The following is an 18723-nucleotide window of genomic DNA, read 5'->3' on the forward strand; positions in this document are numbered from 1 at the left end:
GTGTCAGTTGTTTACCTTGTTCGGGTAAATTAAAATGTTTTAAAATATGTTGGGGTGAGTGCCCAATCCTGGTTGACTTGTCCAATGTTCTGTTTGCCGCACTTAGATCCCGACTTAACCCGCAAGTTATAGTTAGAAAATGCCAGTAGAGTTAGAAAAAGTTAAGTGCTCTGCGTGTCGCAGAAACCCAGCCGCATCCCGACGACTGAATAAACTAATGAAGAATAAAATTTTGCAGAGAGCCGGCACGGACACGACGGGCCGAATGGCCTGTGTTGCAGCCATTCTATGATTCCACTTATGGGGGAAAAAATCGGAATATTAAGATCACTGGCTTAGAATTACTATTTCCAAAATTGCCCCTTACTGCTGAATGAGAATAACAGGACACGCGAACGTTAACATATAAATAGCAGAATAAAGACATCTGATTATTAATAATTTAATTAAAGAATTAGTCCTGACCATTTCATGTGCGGCTATTAAAAAATACGTTGAGGACCTCCCCCGTGTATCTGTGGTTAGTTGGAGAATTTAGGTTTAAAGCCAAGGAGCAGATCAGTGTGGGGATGGGATGTGAGTTGGAAATGTCACTTATCGCAGTAACTGACACATTTCCTCCTCTGTTGCAGTTCCTTCTCGTGGGGTTTCATAGTTTCTAACTATTGGGCCCTCGATACCTGGGTCTTCAGAGAGGAGACAGATGTTGCTTGCATTTTCCCTGCCCTGCCCATCCCAAGTGGTTTGCACAGACACCCCGGCCGAGTATCTTCCCTTGCCCCGGGTTACCTCCGCCGAGGGCTGCCGGTTACCCTGGAAACTGGGAGGCTGCAACCCAGGCAGTTTCCACGGCGACGGTTGCCTGGGAAACGGCGTCTCCGGCCGGCTCCCGCTCCACGTGTTCACCATGCACCCCCAGCAGAGCCTGCAACTCTTTGATGTACTTGATGGCAGCTCTCAGAGTTTCCACTTTGCTGAGTCTTTTCTCGGAGAGTTCCTGCGGGAGATGCTGCCTTAGTTGAGCGTATCCCTCGTTGACACACTTCACCCTCTGCCTCTCCCTCTCGTTGCGCTTGCGGATGAAAGCGGGCTCGTAGGAATAATCGTACACCCCACTGAACGGGTTCTGAAAGGGGAGCTGAGGGTAATAGTGCCAGGCAGGGTAAGCATCGTTTCCGAAAGCATCGGAACAGGTGTGCTCGGCGCAGGGCAGCATTGGCATCTCATCGGGGTGCCTCAGCCTGGGGGGTTCGGCGTTAGACTGTAACCCAGGAAGATCGGCAGAGACCGACGGAGCCATCTGCATGCAGGCGGCATCGCCGAAAGTGATCCTTTCCATCAGGCTCTCGTAACTTTCAGTTTCCATCTTATACACGTAATCCGGGGGTGTCATAGCCATGGAGCTTTCGATCATGTTGGCCGCGCTGTGCTGGGCTTTACCAGGGTTAGAAGTCAGGTACAAATTAATGATTTCATTTTCTTAGATTTGCAATAGCTGTGATTAGTTAAAACATGGGACACAATAGCAAATGCCTTAAATCTACCAGAAAAAAAGACAGTTCAATAAATAAATCCAGTCAGCATTCCCCTGCCTAGATCTTATCAATAAATTATTCGTGAATACAGACGACTCAGTCGTGAGCAGCTGCATAGGACAATTTCTATATGTAATGCCTCTTTAACGTAATACGAACTCGGTTGATACATAAGGTAAACATTATTATTTATCAATAATTAAAACACTCAATTCTATAAGGTGTAATTAAAAAGAACAATTTTAGACTAACACAAAACACCTGCAAAACTTGTACATCCCCTATAGTATACGGGATATTTTACGAGGTAGAAACGTTTCATGTTTGAAGTTAATATAAACAATTATTTGATCCATCACTGAAACGCATGAACTAAAACATTACATAATTTGTTTTGAATCTAATACTTAAAGAAAAGTTTTAAAACAATAAATCTTACCGGGAACCAATGGGAGAAATAGAACGTGGACACTGTTCACTTAAGGCAAAATTAAGTTGGACTGGTCGGAGAGTCCATAAGCAACCAGTTTATGAGCTCTTACAGAATAGCTCGAGGCTAGTTCGATCTGCAATGTTGTGGTTTAGTTTTTATTGGAACCAGTTTAGATACGTATCATTTTACATTACAATCAACCAGTCGCAGGACCCAAGTGATTTCGGCATTTGCAGATGGTTTTCTTAAAAAAAAACACTTCCACCAGAAACTTAACTTTTTCATCGTGTATACTGATCATCTTGTGCCAAATTTGCAATCCAGTTGTGTGGCAATTGTAAAAATTGTGAATTAAGATACAATTCATTAATAAAACTCGATCTGTGACGGAAACCAAAAACAGAAAATGCTGCAAAAACTCAAAAGGTCCAGCAGCATCTGTAGAGAGAGAAACGTGGAAAATGTCTGTTTTCCCAGCATTTTCTGTTTTTGTTTCAGATTTCCAGCATCCGCAGTATTTTGCTTTAATCGATCTGTGACGGATTTTTCCACTGGTGCATTGGGACTTAAGATCAGGTACATCATGATAATCATTACATCTAAAAATAACGAATTGGTCATTTATTTTATTTAGCTTATATCCATTTTAAAAGATTAGGTATTTCCCCCCTCCGCATTAACTGTTAATTGGGATTCTATAACTTTAGTTCTGTTACTGGGTGGGTAGTCAAATGTACGCCAGAATAATGCATGGCACATTGATACACCCTTCTGAAAATAGAGTCAAACTGCAAAGATGCGGATGAGACAGCCTTTGCATTTCATCCTATTGATGGACCAGGCGATGATATGAGGGCCAATGCTTTTCTGCATTTATACAATGCATCCCATATCAATGTAAACTGTAATATGGGTGTGGATTCCCCAAGTGGAATCTAGAAAAAGTAGCGTGAGACACTCAAAAGACACTGTCACTATGTTAGCTTTGAATTGACAGTGATATAACCCTCAGCCAATGCAAAACAGCTTACAACTGCTAACATTAGAATATAATTAGCATTTGGATGCTGGTGATGAAAGCTCTGCACCTGAGTGTTTGATGTACGAATTGTTTTCCTTGGCCAGAGCGTGATTCTGAGCTGTCTTGGCTTAGTCAAGCTCATATGTACCCCAGTGTAAGAATACTCACCCTAAGAAACAAAGCACAATCTTCCCATTTTGATATGCAGGGTTAGTTAGAAATATGGTTGTGCTACGCACTTGCCAGATACGTTCAATCAGAAGAGTTTAGTGATGAGCCAAAGTAATTAGTCAAAAGCAAATATGTTGGGAGAACAGTTTTTCGTCTACATGGAATAGGAATGTTGGTGCTTTCCATACTTCTGCCTCATGTACTATTTACCAGACAATAACTTTATCAAAAATTCTGCCAGTCATCACCTATTTACGTGTGTCCTGGCTCTTCGGCATCCCAGCGTAAAGTCTCCAGACATTTTTGTTTTGGCCTCATAGCAACCACCTGTCTTAGTTTAATAAAGTTATGTCCTGGCTGTGCACCCTGTAATCATGCTTCCCAATGTGCAAGAAAATTGTTAGTAGCACTTCTGAAATTAAATCAGCTGATTTTTTTGAGACATATATCTTTCTATGAAGTTGAGAGAGTAAATAAATTGTAACAATTGAAAACGAAATGGGTGTTAATTAGATGGATGATCATCCTTTATATTGACTGGTGAACATATGGCAGATTTACAGCCAATATGCTTGAAAGGTATCAATGTTGTTCATTGAGAACATTGCTAATCAATAGCGAAACTACGGCAGAAACATTTTTTTTTAGAAATCTTCGGTTTCTCGGATGACATCGTGAATAAGATACTGAATGGTGTAGCATTAAGCCATTGGACCAGCAGGTCCCAGGTTTCTTTGCTAGTCTCAACTGACTTTATATCTCGTCTGTGGCAACAATATGCGTGGTTGGTGAGAAAACCTTTGTTACCATAATTGGATAGTCTGCATACATTCATTCTTCGGCTCATAAGTAATGAATGACCATTGCGTGAGGTGTTGGAGGACTGTCAGTCCACGTGGAGCCTTACTCTTACCTGCCGGCGCCTTATACAGGTGGATCAAATAGAAACTTTCTCAGCTGCAATTCTGGGTGAGAAAAACAGAGGCGAAGGACGAAGATGACAGCTAGAGGATAAAAATGAATGAAAGTCGTGGTTCGTGTAATTCGCTTGTTTACATTTGTCATTATTTCGTAAAAGTAGGTGTTATGTTCTTGGGAAGTACTATCAGCTTTGGCTCAGTGGTAGCACAGTTATAGGTTCTGAATTCAAGCCCTACTGCAAAAATTTTAGAACACCTAACCTAGGATAGCACTTCAGTGCAGTACTGAGGGATGGCTGCACTATCAGAGGTGCTGCCTTTCTGGTGAAACGCTAAATAGAGACTATGTCTGCTCTGTAAGGTGTATGAAAACAGTTTCATGTACTTTCCCAGAACAGCGAAGCTTTTCTGGCGCTCCACCCAATATTTATCTCTCAACTAACACAGTTAAAAACAGATTATCCAATCATCTAATTTATTGCTGTACATGGAGCCTTGCTATAGTGTTCCCCTTCAAAAATATTTAATTGGCCGTGAATGAACTTTGAGATGTCCTGAAGCCACAAATCGGCTGTTTTCTATTTGAATCCAGTTAAAGCTCAGTCACCATATTTCACAATACATCAATTAAATTGAATGTGCAGCATATCAATTAAGAGTGAGATGGGTACAGAGGTAGGATATATACAACTGACGAGGAACTACATAATTATTGCCACAATATCAATGCACTAAGCTTTACTAGATTGGTTGTATTGCGCTTCTATGATTGACATTTTAAAACTTAATTTTTAAATGCTTGCAGCGATATCTATCCTTGAATTTCTTCACTAACAGTGACATTTATCCAGCATTTGAACCTTAGCCCCGATCTCTATATCCTGGACCAGGGGCTGTAACAGCCGATTGTAAAATATGTGTTTCCCAACTCCACATCACTGCCTAAATAAAATCAGTGTCTTAATCACTGACGAACAGAAGTTTATCCTATGCCAGATGGACTACGTACATGTTTTTCAAACCAGACTATCCTGCACAAGGTGTGGAGCCCATAAATCATTGAATAGGGACCTTTCTTTACCCACAAGATCTATTTGTGTCTGTGAAGTGGAAAGTATCCAAATGAGCTATCTGAAGAACGGAGATAACGATTGCTTTGGTTCGGCCTGTATTAGAGGTAATGCGATTTCTTTGTTGTTACTGAGTATCTGAATGTTACAGAAAGCTCACCTGTCGTGTATATAGGAGTCATTGTTGCTAAAGTTCTTCTAATGTATTGACAAAGAGAAATATTATCAATGATGGAGATACTCAAACATATTTATCATTTAAAAGTTGCAATTATGATTCATATTTCTGACTTTCAAAACCCAGCAATCTATATGAAATATCCATATAGATAAACCATGTGAAAACTGTAGATCCCACTTGCATGTTAAGGTGGACATAGAATATCCCACAGCATTATTTAAATACAAACAAGGAACTCTCCCACCTTTCTGATCTAATATTCATGTTTCAACCAATACCAACAAAAATAGATACACTGATTAGCTATTTTTGCTGTTTGTGAAACATTGCTTCATACAAATTAACCGTCACATTTGCCTACATATTAGCAACTAGATTTAAAAAATATTATTGAGTATGAAGCATTTTAAGATGTAGTGATGATGTAATGAAATGCAATATATGTGCAATTTTTCTTTACACAGTGGGTTATACAAAATCAAATAACCAGCAGGACTTCTTTTTTGCTTGCAGCATTGCTGCTGAAGACATATTTGCTGGCAATAGCAGTGCTTTCAGGTATATGTAGCATTGGTATCGGATCAGCTAATTCATGCTGCCAAACCAGTCAGCATGCCAAGAAATTAGAACATCTTACAGCCCCAGTTTTGGTTATTAATGTTTTAAAAATGTTTATGATCAGTCATAATATTTATTAGCAAATCACAATTAAGCAATATCTTTGATAAGTGAAGTTTTCCTTGTGCATTAGATATTTCATGGCTTCAGTTTCATTCTCAAACCAGAAGAGATTATAACTATGGCAGAGTTTAAACAGACCCACGATGCCTACCCAACTGATCAACGGCCATGCTCAGACTTTATGCAATGACTTCTTCCATATATTTAATCTGACACCTGAAACATTAACTCTTGTTAACATTTCAGGTCGATGAACCTTCATTAGAGTTCTGATGAAGGGTCATTAACCGGAAACGCTAACTCTATTTCTCTCCCACAGATGGTGTCCAACTTGCTGAGTATTTCCAGCATTTTTTTTTATTTTAGATTTTTTATTTCATGTTCCACAGTATTTTGCATTTGCTTCCATATATTTATTGTACTTTCTTTAAGCCTATTACAATTGCATTGAAGGTTCGCATGAATGAAAAGTGTAGAAGCAATGAAAATGTTGGGGATATTTAATCAAATAGTGAACAAATACAGCCTGTCAAAAGAAAAGAAAAATGTATACCAAGTATTATAACACCTGAAAATGTGATGGAGGATGGTCGGAGGCTTTTAAAAAAAAATCTTTGTCGGGGGCACATTGGAAAGCTAGAATACGAAACCTTTTGAAATCTGCTTTATTGAACATTGAGTAGGAAAGTGGATGATTCACAATAAGATGATGAACTGTATTTAGACTATTATTTGAAAACATACAGGGCAATCATGTCAAAACTAGGAGTACATTTGTGGAAGTATGAAGAGGCATACGATTAAAATGGACAAGGGCTGCATTATATGGTTGGTTGATTTCTTCATTGTAAAAATGATGAATTTTGAAGGCTGATACTTGTTTGAATTGGTCCAGAGACATTACTCAAAAATTGTTGTCAGAGAGGAACATAAAATTACTTGGTGGATCTACAGTTTAACATCAGCAGATGAAAGAATCTTGTAGTGTCATTAAATAGTTTCATTTTAAAAGTTAATTCATCAAATTTATTATTGGAAGATAACTCTTCAAATTATTTGCATCAATAGTCCAACCGGGAGTGCTTGGAGCAAGAGTGCTGATGCAGATGAATCATAGGGTAATTAAAGTGTACGGTCATCATATATATTGGTCAATTTGTTAAACTTAGTATGATAGAAACTGCACTGTGTGATTACAAGGTTGCGGAACAACCTGCTTAAAGGGGTTAAAGATATGATGGATTATGATAGGGTAAATAGAAATAGAATGTTTCCACTGCTCAGTAAGATGTTAACGAGAGAGGCTCAAATTTAAGATGTTTAAAAAAATAATTAAAGAGGTGAAAAATCTTTCTTTCCATAGAATGGTAGAACATCAATTTATCGTTAACAATTCTTTTTCGAAGCAGTACCCATTGGTATTTTTAAAAGGGAATTGGATTGAAAAAGGAATACTGAAGAGTATGGAGACAGTAGGACAGTGAAATACAATTAATAAATTGCTGGTGTAATGAAATATAGTAGCCCCAAAAATTAATCAGACTAGGTAGTTTTTGCTACACGTTACTCACTTTGTCAAATGATAGGCTTTAGTGAAAGATATAAGTCTCTATTTGGACAATTGTTTAAGTAGTCACTAGGTTCTCTGTTACTGCCAAGCTTTAGGATCTGCATTAAAACTCCTAAGTTTAAAAAAAAATGAGGCAATTCAAAATCACGGCAACTTAAAACTAGGGAAATAAAAATATTAATCAGCATACCATTTGTATCTGTGCTGAATCTACTTTTATGTCCTGTACAATAAATCCTATCAATCATGGATATGAGCCCCTTATAGGTTTGCTTTCTCACTTACCTGGGGTATCTTGCACAAACATATCATTATATTTGCCAAAGCAAATGAATAAACAGTCAGAATTTAAAAGTCATTTTTTATTTATTAATTGCAGCTTATAAAAACAAAATTTAGGTCCCAGTATATACACATTGGTATCATTAGGAAGGAGAAGGGTGGAAGTGGGGAGATCACTGAGGGAGAAAAACAGCCTAAATTAAAGCACTAGTATTATGTAGTTCTAATCAATTCCTAAACAATTCCACATTTTAGTCATTAATTGTGCAGAATGTAGTATTTAAGTACTTGCAATTTGCGTTTCTTAATGCCTTACTTCTTGTAAACCTTCTTGTGGCATGATCTGTTTTGATCCCAAGTTAAATATGCCAGAAATTTAGTGTCTCATCAGAGTCCAATATAGGAGTTTGCCAGTTTAAAAAAAAACACATATGCTTTTATAAGCAAACTATTTTCTCACAACTTTAAGTGGCATTCAGTGAACAGTTAAAATTAGACCGGGAAAGTGTTGGTGCAGCACACTATGACTGTAACATGCTATACATTGATTGGCAGGTCATGATGCCTATTTTTCTTCACTTGGCAAGTTAGTTTCAATTATGCCATTTATTGCATGTGTATGGGACGGTGGTGGTGGAGTGTAGTCAACAGAAAAAGAACTGTCAAAGTAACTTTAGGTACTCCAACAGCCCCTGGCAGTTGGTTACAAAACAATATGGACAGAAACCTACTAGCCCAGCGACCATCTGAAAAGAAAAAAAATGTATTTCAGAGATTTTTGAAGCAATGCTTAAAATACTATAATAATAGAAAAAAAACACAGGCCACTATTGTGTTAACATCTAATTACACATTAAGGCTAAGGCTCCTCTTGGGTAAATATATTGTGTGTCACTGTACTGAATGATACAGATCAGGGTGATCTCTGATTCAATCTCTTCATTGTATTGAGTTGGCTGATTTGATGCAATAAGGGGACGGGGGTGAGGAGAAAAGACACTACACATGGTCCCGTGCCCATTACTGAGGTGAAGGGGGGATTAATTAGTCAGAGTGCCTGCTCCCAACCAGCATTCAGTAAGCTCTACCAGAAAATGCACATGGATGTTTGGTGTGGAAAGGGTTAAGAATAGCTATGGTGTTTCCCACAGTGGAATAGCTTACCAATACGATGTCATCACCAATACTTGAGCAACTTAACAGGAAGGGAGTTGCTGGCACTAATGCAACTGTGCATCAGATTCAGTTGCTGTCTTCAGGAGAGAAGGGCAAGGAAAAACTAAGATTTCTGATCAACTGCAAAATCCTTCTTTTAACTGTACAATGGAGAACAAGGCATTTTGAATCAACACTGGTGTAAAAATTTCTGTAACTCTAGCACCATTTTTCAAAATGTTATTAGGCTATTTTTGTAATGTTTGGGTCTGCAACTATGATCAAAACTAGTTATTTTCACCTGTGTAATTGTAGGTTATGCATTTTAATATTTTTACAATATATCTAATAAGCTGCAAACAGTTCCCAGGGGAGGGGGTGGTGGGGAAACATGTACCCCTTACCATAATGGTTGATTAATTATCATCATAATTATGTTTACAGTTATCATCCTTAGGCGTCACTACATCATTAAAAGATGTTAGTTTAAAAACAAAAATGAAAAGGAGGTGTTGGGTGTCAACAAAAATCTTAGGCACTTCCTCCAGGACAGGGAGTGCTGGGAGAGCGCCGAAAAGAATGAGTTTCAATAACAGTCATTCTATGATTATATCAAGAGCCGCAAGTTTTAGTCTTCTGTCAATGTCCTGTGTTATTGCCAAATAATTTTTCTGTAACTGCACCATGATTAAAACATCCAGGAAAAAATATTAACTTATAGCTCCACTTTGTAATTAATTTATCACTTGTTATGTTGTGGCATTTGTTCCACAACTATATTATAATTTAGGGGGAAAACTATCAAAATAATTATGTGGAAATGATGATATTGAAATAATAGCAAACTACTGACATGATTACTATACTATTTTCTCAAATAACCAAAGATTAAAAAAATTCCAAGAGCAGGTAGGACAGGAACACAAAGAAAATTGTCAGACAGTTTGTTTCTGTAGGTCCACTGACTGTTCTCTTCCTATTTTCCTGCATGTACTTTAAGAGGCAGTGTTTTTAGCTGAGGACAACATGGCGATCAAAGACCGATTTCCTTTGTTCTTGAACTTGTCTCTTCCAGCGCTGCTGTGCATATTCAACTTTATTCAAAACGTTGGAGCGTGACCGAGAACGGGACAGCACTTCATGGGCATTGGCAAATGGCTGTGTGTCCTAAAAGGAAAGTTGATCCTCTTTAGAAAATACAGAAGAATAGTTTTGAAAACAATACAGAAAAATAGCAACAAAAGTATTTATATATTTGTGTCCTGCAATAATTAAGGCCAATACCATTTGACAAACAGACATTTTGTAACACAAACGAATAGGAGAACTATCAAGAAAGTGGCAAGAGGCGTACTATTATCTGTGCATGGAACAAATAGACTATATGGTGCAAAATTTCATCGTAGAATTTATTAAAACCCTGACTTGATCAAGAATGGTTTTAAGAGTACTTTTAATATGAAGTAGACATGTTTAAAAATGTAAATAACCTTCAATACCATGGGTTGGATTTTACTGGATTTCCCCACCCCCACCAACTAAAAAGTCAGTTAGGAGCACACCCATAAAAAGGCCAGCTGCCTTGCTTCGTGAGACTTTAATTGGCTCAGGGTGAGACTTCTGCCCCCATCTTGAGGGGAAGTCCCACCTTAAAAATTGGCCAGCTGCTCTGTAGTATCAGCAGTGTCAGGTTCGAGAGGTGGACACCATTGAGACTACAGCCAGTCCCTGAAGAGGGGGTTATGCAGTCAACTAAGTTAAGTCTGGTGTATCAACAAGCCCTGGCTGGCATGGCCCAGCAATGTGGGTGAGGGGCTGGGTTTGGCAAGGCACTGGGAAGGTTAATGGGAGGGGGCTGCCTCCGACCAACATAGTGGACCCCCACAGGAGGCAGCCCCCACTCCCTTGCCCGACACCAGCTAACCCAGTAAAAGCTGCCAGGCTACCCGCTTGGCACTGTCTCCCCCAGCTGCAGGTAAAATCGCAGCGGGGTGAGGTTTTATGGGCAGAGCTGCCAGCATGTCCACCACCGCCCCCTGTGAAATGGAATACAGGTCGAGGGCAGCTTGAAAGGCGGCGGGCAGGCCACACCGTGCATTTCACAAGCCCCATGAGCTTGTAAGAAGTTCAAAAACTACAACTACAAAAATAACTTTCACTTTTACTGAAATTGGCATTCAATACATCAAATTGTCCTGAACTATAAACCAGTTGCAAATTAATTTAACATTCACATTAGAACAGTTAGTATAATGCAGGTGATTTCTCAACCTCCATTAAAGAAGGGGAAAGGATCATACTAATGAAGCACTTATAAAGTGGTTTTTTGGAGATGTGCTTTTGCTATATGTTGCACATCCTGATGCTAGGAAGGCGATAGAGTAGCACTGGACTTCTGATTGTAGCAAAGGAAAGAAAAATAATTCTGCCCAACAGAGCAAGACTTAAACATGCCATCTAGCTTGACATGCTAGTATAGTGATGAAGAAATATTGTACTGTTGGAGGTACCATTCTTGGATGAGTCACTAAACAGAGTTCTGTCTGCCTACTCAGGTTGTCATGAATACTCCCAAAGCACCATTCAAGAGCAGCAGAGAGTTCTCCTAGTCAGAATTCCTCCCTAAACCAACACCACCATAATAATAATTCATGTCATGAAATATTGGGGCCACTTGTGTGCATAATGGCTATCAAATTCTCTGATGTAGGAATAGTAATTGCACTTCAAAGTAAGTCATTATACTTTGAGACATACTAGGAAATGTCATAAAGCGCATGCTTCAATGTATTGAATAAGATTAAGCTTATTCTTCACAGAACAAAATTATCTTTATTTCAAAATAAAACTTGTATGAAAGAGTTTACTACATATACAAATCTGACCCAAAATAATTGGTTTATTTACAATGACAATAACAACAATTCTAAATCCTTGGGAACTTAGGGAGATTTAAGAATAGAATAGACAGACCATTGGTAACAAGAGATATTAAAATCAATCTAGTAACTGCCAAAGAAGCAGGAGAACTGTTACAGATAAAATAGATATTTTAGTTTGGTTTGATGCATCAACACCTTTAGGTGGATGAGTAGAAAGTTTTATTAAGGAATAAAAAAATTGAACAAATTCCAAATTTGTAGCCTATAACAAATCCGGAAGTCAATAAAGTACAGAATTTTAAAAAAAAGCTTAAAATACTTAATATCGAGACAACACCTGGGAAAAATAACAAACAGTAAAATAAATACCAGAATGGCCAAAGGACAACTAGGAATGGGCAAAAAATGCTGGCCCAGCCAGCAGCCCATGTCCAAATGCAGCCAATATCCAGGCTTGCGCTGACAAGTGGCAAGTAACTTTTTTTTATTTGTTCATGGGATGTGGGAGTTGCTGTTGTGGGATTTGAACCCAGGCCCCCAGAGCATTATCTTGGGTCTCTGAAATACCAATCCAGTGACAATACCACAATGCCACCGCCTCTTCCACTTGTGCCACATAAGTGCCAGGCATTGATCACCTCCAACAAGAGAGAATCTAACCATCGGCGCTTGACATTCAATGGCATTACCATCACTGAAACCCCCTGTATCAACATCCTGGGGATTACCATTGACCAGAAACTGAACTGGACCGGTCACACAAATATTGTGGCTACAAGAGCAGGTCAAAGGCTAGGGATCCTGTGGTGAGTAACTCACCTCCTGACTCCCCAAAGCCTGTCCACAAAGGCACAAGTCAGGAGTGTGATGGAATACTCTCCATTTGCCTGGAGGAGTGCAGCTCCACAACACTCAAGAAGCTTGACAACATCTAGGACAAATCAGCCTACTTGATTGGCATCCCTTCCACGAACATTCACTCCCTCCAGCACCGATGAATAGTGGCAGCAGCGTGTACCATTTACAAGATGAACTGCAGAAACTCACCAAGGCTCCTTAGGCAGCACCTTCAAAACCCACGATCGTTACCATATGGAAGGATAAGGGCAGCAGATACACGGGAACACCACCATCTGGACGTTCCCCTCCAAGCCACCCACCGTCCTGACTTGGAAATATATTGCTGTTCCATCACTGTTGCTGAATCAAAATTCTGGAACTTCCTAACAGCATTGTAGGTGTGCCTAAACCACATGAATTGTAGCAGCTCAAGAAGGCAGCTCACCACCACCCTCTCAAGGGCAATTAGAGATGAGCAATAAATACTGACCTAGCCTGCAACGCCCACATCCCGTAAATGATTTTTTAAAAAGTGTCCTCTAGATCCACCTCTCAACTCAAACAGGGCCAGTTAACCTCATGATTATATATGGTCCAGTGCGGTGCTCAAGTACAGAGGCAAAAGACTAGTTCTATGAGGAGTTTGACACTATCAGCAGAATCCCTAAGTCAGAACATCTTTTCCTACTGGGGGATTTCAATGCAAGAGTGGGTGTGGACCATGAGGCATGGTCTTCCTGTCTCGAACATCATGGCCTGGGAAAGCTAAGTGAGAATGGTCAGAGATTACTTGAGCTTTGCTGCTAGCAAAAGCTTTGTATAACTAACACATCTTCTTTCAGAACAAACTGTGCCACAAGGCATCCTGAAGACATCCAAGATCAGGGCATTGGCACTAGCTTGATCTGATCATCACCAGATGAGACTCTATAAATAGTTTTCTCAACATATGCAGCTACTACAGAGCTGACTGTGATGCACATTATTCCCTGGTGTGCAATAAGGTGAGGAAGCAACTCTTGAAGCTTTGTCATTTAAAGCAGAAATGCTGTCCTTGTATCAATGTCGGCCATCCTGCCTATTCAGAAAAAAACCGATAGTTCTGTGACCAGGTGCTCTCTGGCATTCCCACAGAGTGTAGAAGCAAAATCGAACATGCTTCAAGGCACTGTCTATATTACCACACTTTCAACATATGGGAAGCAAGACAGGGAAAAATGCTGGCTGGTTTGAAGCTAACATCACTGTGATAGTACTTCTCATTGAAGCCAAATGGTCCGCTCTGTGCGAGAAAACACTGAATGGACCGAGAGCCACTCAAAATAAAGTCCAACAGATAGCTAAGCAGTGCATCAATGACTACTGATTGTAACTCTGCCAGAACATCCAGATGTCCTTTGACACAGGGACATGTATGAAGTAACCAAAAAGACAAGACCATCACAAAGAAAACAGCTCCACTGAAAACAAAGGCAGGGATGGTCATCACCAAATGCAATAAGCAGTTGGAGAGATGGATGGAATGCCACCTTGAATTGTACTCTAGGAAGAACGCTGTCAACGAGTAAGCTCTAGACACCATAGAAGGCCTGCCTGTCATGACAGAACTAGATACTGAACCCACAGTGAAGGAACTTAGCAAAGCTACTGACTTGAGTGACAAAGGCAAAGCTTCAGGTGTTGATACCTTACCGCCTGAACTCATCAAGCATGGGAAATCAGCATTCCTGAAGCATCTAGGTGAACTGCTCTGTCTCCGCTGCAGTGAGGAGGCAGTGCCTCAGGATACACATGATGCAAAGATTGTGACAAGGACAACCGCAGCAAGATTGCAACAACTATTGAGCATCGTGGGAAAGGAATTTGCCAGTGTTGTCCTTGCCAGACTGCAGATCTTGGCTGAAGTTTCAGAACTGGAAGATCTACAATTGATTCAGTGTCAAATATTGCTTTATAATGCTCTTCTGAAGCACCTTAGAATGTTTTATCACATTAAAGGGGTCATAAAAATACAAAAGTTTTTAAAGAGTCAAAAATAAGCAGAGGAATTTAACTCATTAAGGGACAGGGAGATGACTCTTGCCTCAAACTGCAGACAGATCCACTGTTCTAATAAAGTGCTACGGTCACCTGCTAACAAGGCAATAAGGAATATCTGGACAGAATGTTCAAGAAGTCACCAAGTTTACAATGATTTTGAAAGTTGGCTGACAGATTTATAAACTTCTGATAGTCATGGAAGATGGGGGCAGATGTTGGCATAGTGGCAATGTCATTGGACTTGTAACCAGAGGCCCAGACAAAAACCCTGGGGATATGGGTTCAAATCCCACCACAGCAGCTGGTGGAATTTAAATAATGCTAATCATGACAACTATCAGTGGTTGTTGTAAAAACCCCATTTGGTTCACTAATGTCCTTTACAGAAGGAAACCTGCCATCCTTACCTGGTCTGGCCTTCTTGTGACACCATCAGTTCAAGGGCAATTAGGGATGGGCAACAAATGCTAGCCTTGACAGCGACACTAATATCCAATGAAAGAATAAAGGGAAAAACCTTCTAATCTTCCAAGAATCAGAATAATTAGAGGTGTTGTTCATTACTTGTTGTTTAATAAATGGCTTCGTTAAAATAAGTCAATTTTTACTTTTGCAATATTAGGCAATGGCTACTTGTTAATTCAATGTACATATTTGTGTATATGTTATTCATAAATCCACAGGCTAAGATCCATGTACAATTGATGAACTTGTGTCCTGCAACTTGTTGGGTTAAAGCTTTTATGTTGAGCCAGAGATGGAATTGTCTCCATAAAACAATGAGAAATACTACAGTGAAAGAACAAAAATAACCCAAATGTATAAGTTAAGATCCTTGATGTCACATATTGATTCAAGGGCAAGTCTTTACCTAAAAGTTAGCTCTTGCTAACCATCTAAAATTAAAAAGATTACATAAACAATCTTAGATATTGCATTATTGCTCAGGCTACAGTTATATTTTTAAATATTTTTATGATGTCCACTGTACCTATTGCTCAGTTTATTAGTCCAGTAATCAATAGTTATTGCATCCATTTGACTAGGGTGTCTCACTATACATTTTGGTCAACATGTGCAGATAACTAAACATACATCTTGGTACATCTAGAGACCACAAACAGACCTACATTAAGTTGATACTAAGCAGAATAGGTAAAGTGTACAATGTTAGATAATAGAGGTTTGCTGGACAGATACTGAATTGGAAAAAAGCGACCTCTAAACATTCTGTTGAAAATGCAAAACAATACTGAAGAATACAGCTGTATTTTTAACTGACAAATGACCTAATTGCTGACATTAATCTTCACTCTTAAATGAACACCTGCAAGTCTGCAAAATTTTTCTCAGTAAATAAAAAGAAAATCATAAACCAGATAAATTTTGCAAACAGAAATAAAGTTGAGAACTTCCTCCAGTACATCAAGTTCAAATTCTTCCAAAGTTCCATTAGCCTGCGGTGGCGGTTGTGGGACATGGGCCTCTTGCACCTGAGCCAAGATGCTTAGAAATGGCTTGGGGCGGGAGATGTTCCGTTGGACGGTTGAGTTTCCAGAGTAAAACTGTCAAGATGCGGTGAAAGTTGCTTTTACAATTCAAATGCATGTTGGCACTTTGCAAGAACGCTGAAGCAACATGTTTTACCTGTTTTACCTGTGAATTTGTTTTGCAGTATGTCAACAACTATTTAATTGCTGAGAAATTCAACCCAATATCATACTCCTTGCAATCAGCAGCTGTCCATAATTTAAAAATAGAACTTGAATTTCTATTTATTTTTCAAAAAGAGTTCTATCAGCGAAGAAACTTTAATTATCCCAAATTGATGTGTATAAAGTAACCAGAAATCAAACAAGAGTTTAACAGGTTTGAGCTTTGACTCTGAAACAGTTCAACACTGTGAAACAAGTTTGCAATTGGGAATTGTTTCTCATCTTTTTATAGCAAGGTCAACTCCTTGGACTGTCAAAACATGCTTTGTGCACACCCTGGAGTAACATTACAGAAATACAATATCAGAGAGATTATACATGAGGAAAGATGACCAACTTAAACAGATATAGTACCTTTGTGATACTAGGTGAAAAGTACAGGTACCAGATTACGATGTTTGTACTCTGCAGTCATTATACTACCAATTATTCTAAAATGGTTCTATAACTTGGAAATTAGGTTGGAGATCTGGCTTCTGAGAATATTAAAAACAGTAGTGCACAACTTTCTCCTGGAGGGCAGCAACAGAATTCTAATTATTCTGCTATGTTAGTCTGTGTGGGCAGGCTGAGGTTAACCTCAATGTGACATAACTGGAGGCCAAATGGGATCAAATTAGCTCTGAACCAAGGACACTTTCATCAGATGCACCCAATGAAATTGCCATAAAAGAAATGTTGCTGTGCTACAACGGCACTAGCACTAGATCCATTACATGTCAAGGTTGCCTCAGACAGCATACTTATCTTTGTTGGCAATTCTACAATATAATAATGGTATGCAAGGATTTCTTTAATGGTTCAGTCAGTTCAGGCAGCAAGTGTTGAGTCATACAGACTGGGATCAGGTTCAGTTGTTAGTTGATGGTCTTCAATGAAGCGGCAAAATTGATCACCAGTAACAGTGTAATAGGGGATAAAAGGTCATATCATGAACAAAATCTACTTTCCCTTTTTGGGGAAACACTCAGTAGGCCATAAGAATCTGTAGAAAATACTGATAAGTTAAGGTTCTCTTGAAAAATACAGCATTGCGTGTTGAGTGCTTCCAGCATTTTGTTTTTGCTCAAATTTCCAGGAATTAAAGGATTATGATTTTTGGTCTACTTCCCTTGTACTTTCCCTTCACATATGCACAGCTATTTAACATTTGCCTACTCTTCAATCATATCCTGGAATATGGAACACAGTCTCTTTAAACTACCACCACATGACAAAGCAATCAGCATAGCACTTCTTATAATGTTACTTCAAAAGAAGTCAGAATAAATCCACTGGTAAAATTTTGACTGCAAAATCAATCTTTAATTCCTCTATGATCCCTAAATGCACAGAAATGTTTTGTTGTGTCATCTCTAATTCAATTTGTTGTTTAGGAAACAATCTGGTATGCTTTTTTGCAGCCCTGTTAATTCCTGGTCTTGAGCTTTCTTCATTATGGTGTAACATGGCCTTAGTTTCTTGAATAACGTAGAACTAAAGGAAAGACAACTGAGTAACAATCACAGCAATTAAAAGCAGCAATTTATCTAATACCAATGAGCCTAACTGTTCCATACAACACTTAAAATTTTTCAACAGCTTTGAGTTACGGCCAACATTACTGTATTGCGATGGTTGATTTGGTGACATTAGCCACCTTGGATTGTCTTCTGCAGCTTTGCTGCAGCACAGCGTTTACAGCATGGTATCATTTGGATATTTTCTGTTATGAAAACATTGCTTTGCAGCAGATGTCTTATACTATACACACAGGTGGATAAAGTGGTGGTCAGTAACCAAAGATGATACCCCTGTACAGTACAAAACAAATGGAAAGTACAATGCTCGGGAGAAAATAGAACATATTTATACATTAAGAGCAATAAATATTTTCAGCAATTTACTGTTTGGTAGCTTTGTGCACCTGTTCATTGCAGTTGCAATGTCATTGTTGGGTGATAGATGAGGCCTCGTTTGGTCTGAGCAATCTGCAATTAATTTTAATCCTTACTATTTTATCCTGAAGAGGATGATATTTGCTAATGTACAGTTTTGTATTGTAAACCTAAATAATGGATGTTGGCAGGCAATTTAAGCATGAAGGGTATCACCAGTGAGCCAATTCATGTGACGCCAACTGTAATACCACATTGGCACAGTGCCCTGGCTGAAATGAGATAACTCAGAATAATCTGGAAACCTAACCTGGGATCTTATGGAATAAAAACAGAAAATGCTGGAAATA

At 38.9% G+C, this 18723-nt stretch overlaps 2 protein-coding genes across 2 annotated transcripts in view; both read right to left on the reverse strand.

Moving 5' to 3' along the window:
- Window positions 1–808: 808 nt before the first annotated feature.
- On the reverse strand, window positions 809–1999 carry LOC121282825 (achaete-scute homolog 3-like). Its single transcript, XM_041196641.1, has 2 exons — window positions 1975–1999; window positions 809–1434 (listed from the first exon to the last, which is right to left on the reverse strand). Exon 2 carries the CDS (start codon window positions 1412–1414, stop codon window positions 809–811), a length of 606 nt encoding a protein of 201 aa, XP_041052575.1. The 5' UTR covers window positions 1415–1434; window positions 1975–1999.
- A 5930-nt stretch (window positions 2000–7929) lies between these two features.
- Window positions 7930–18723, reverse strand: part of tmem9b (TMEM9 domain family, member B) — a 102639-nt gene continuing 91845 nt past the window's right edge. The window contains exon 5 of the mRNA XM_041198004.1: window positions 7930–10186. Within this exon, the coding sequence (XP_041053938.1) occupies window positions 10031–10186 (156 nt within the window). The 3' untranslated portion in view covers window positions 7930–10030. The remainder of the gene's footprint in view (window positions 10187–18723) is intronic.

Source organism: Carcharodon carcharias, chromosome 10 (genome assembly GCF_017639515.1).
Source record: "Carcharodon carcharias isolate sCarCar2 chromosome 10, sCarCar2.pri, whole genome shotgun sequence".
NCBI classification, from domain to species: Eukaryota; Metazoa; Chordata; class Chondrichthyes; order Lamniformes; family Lamnidae; genus Carcharodon; species Carcharodon carcharias.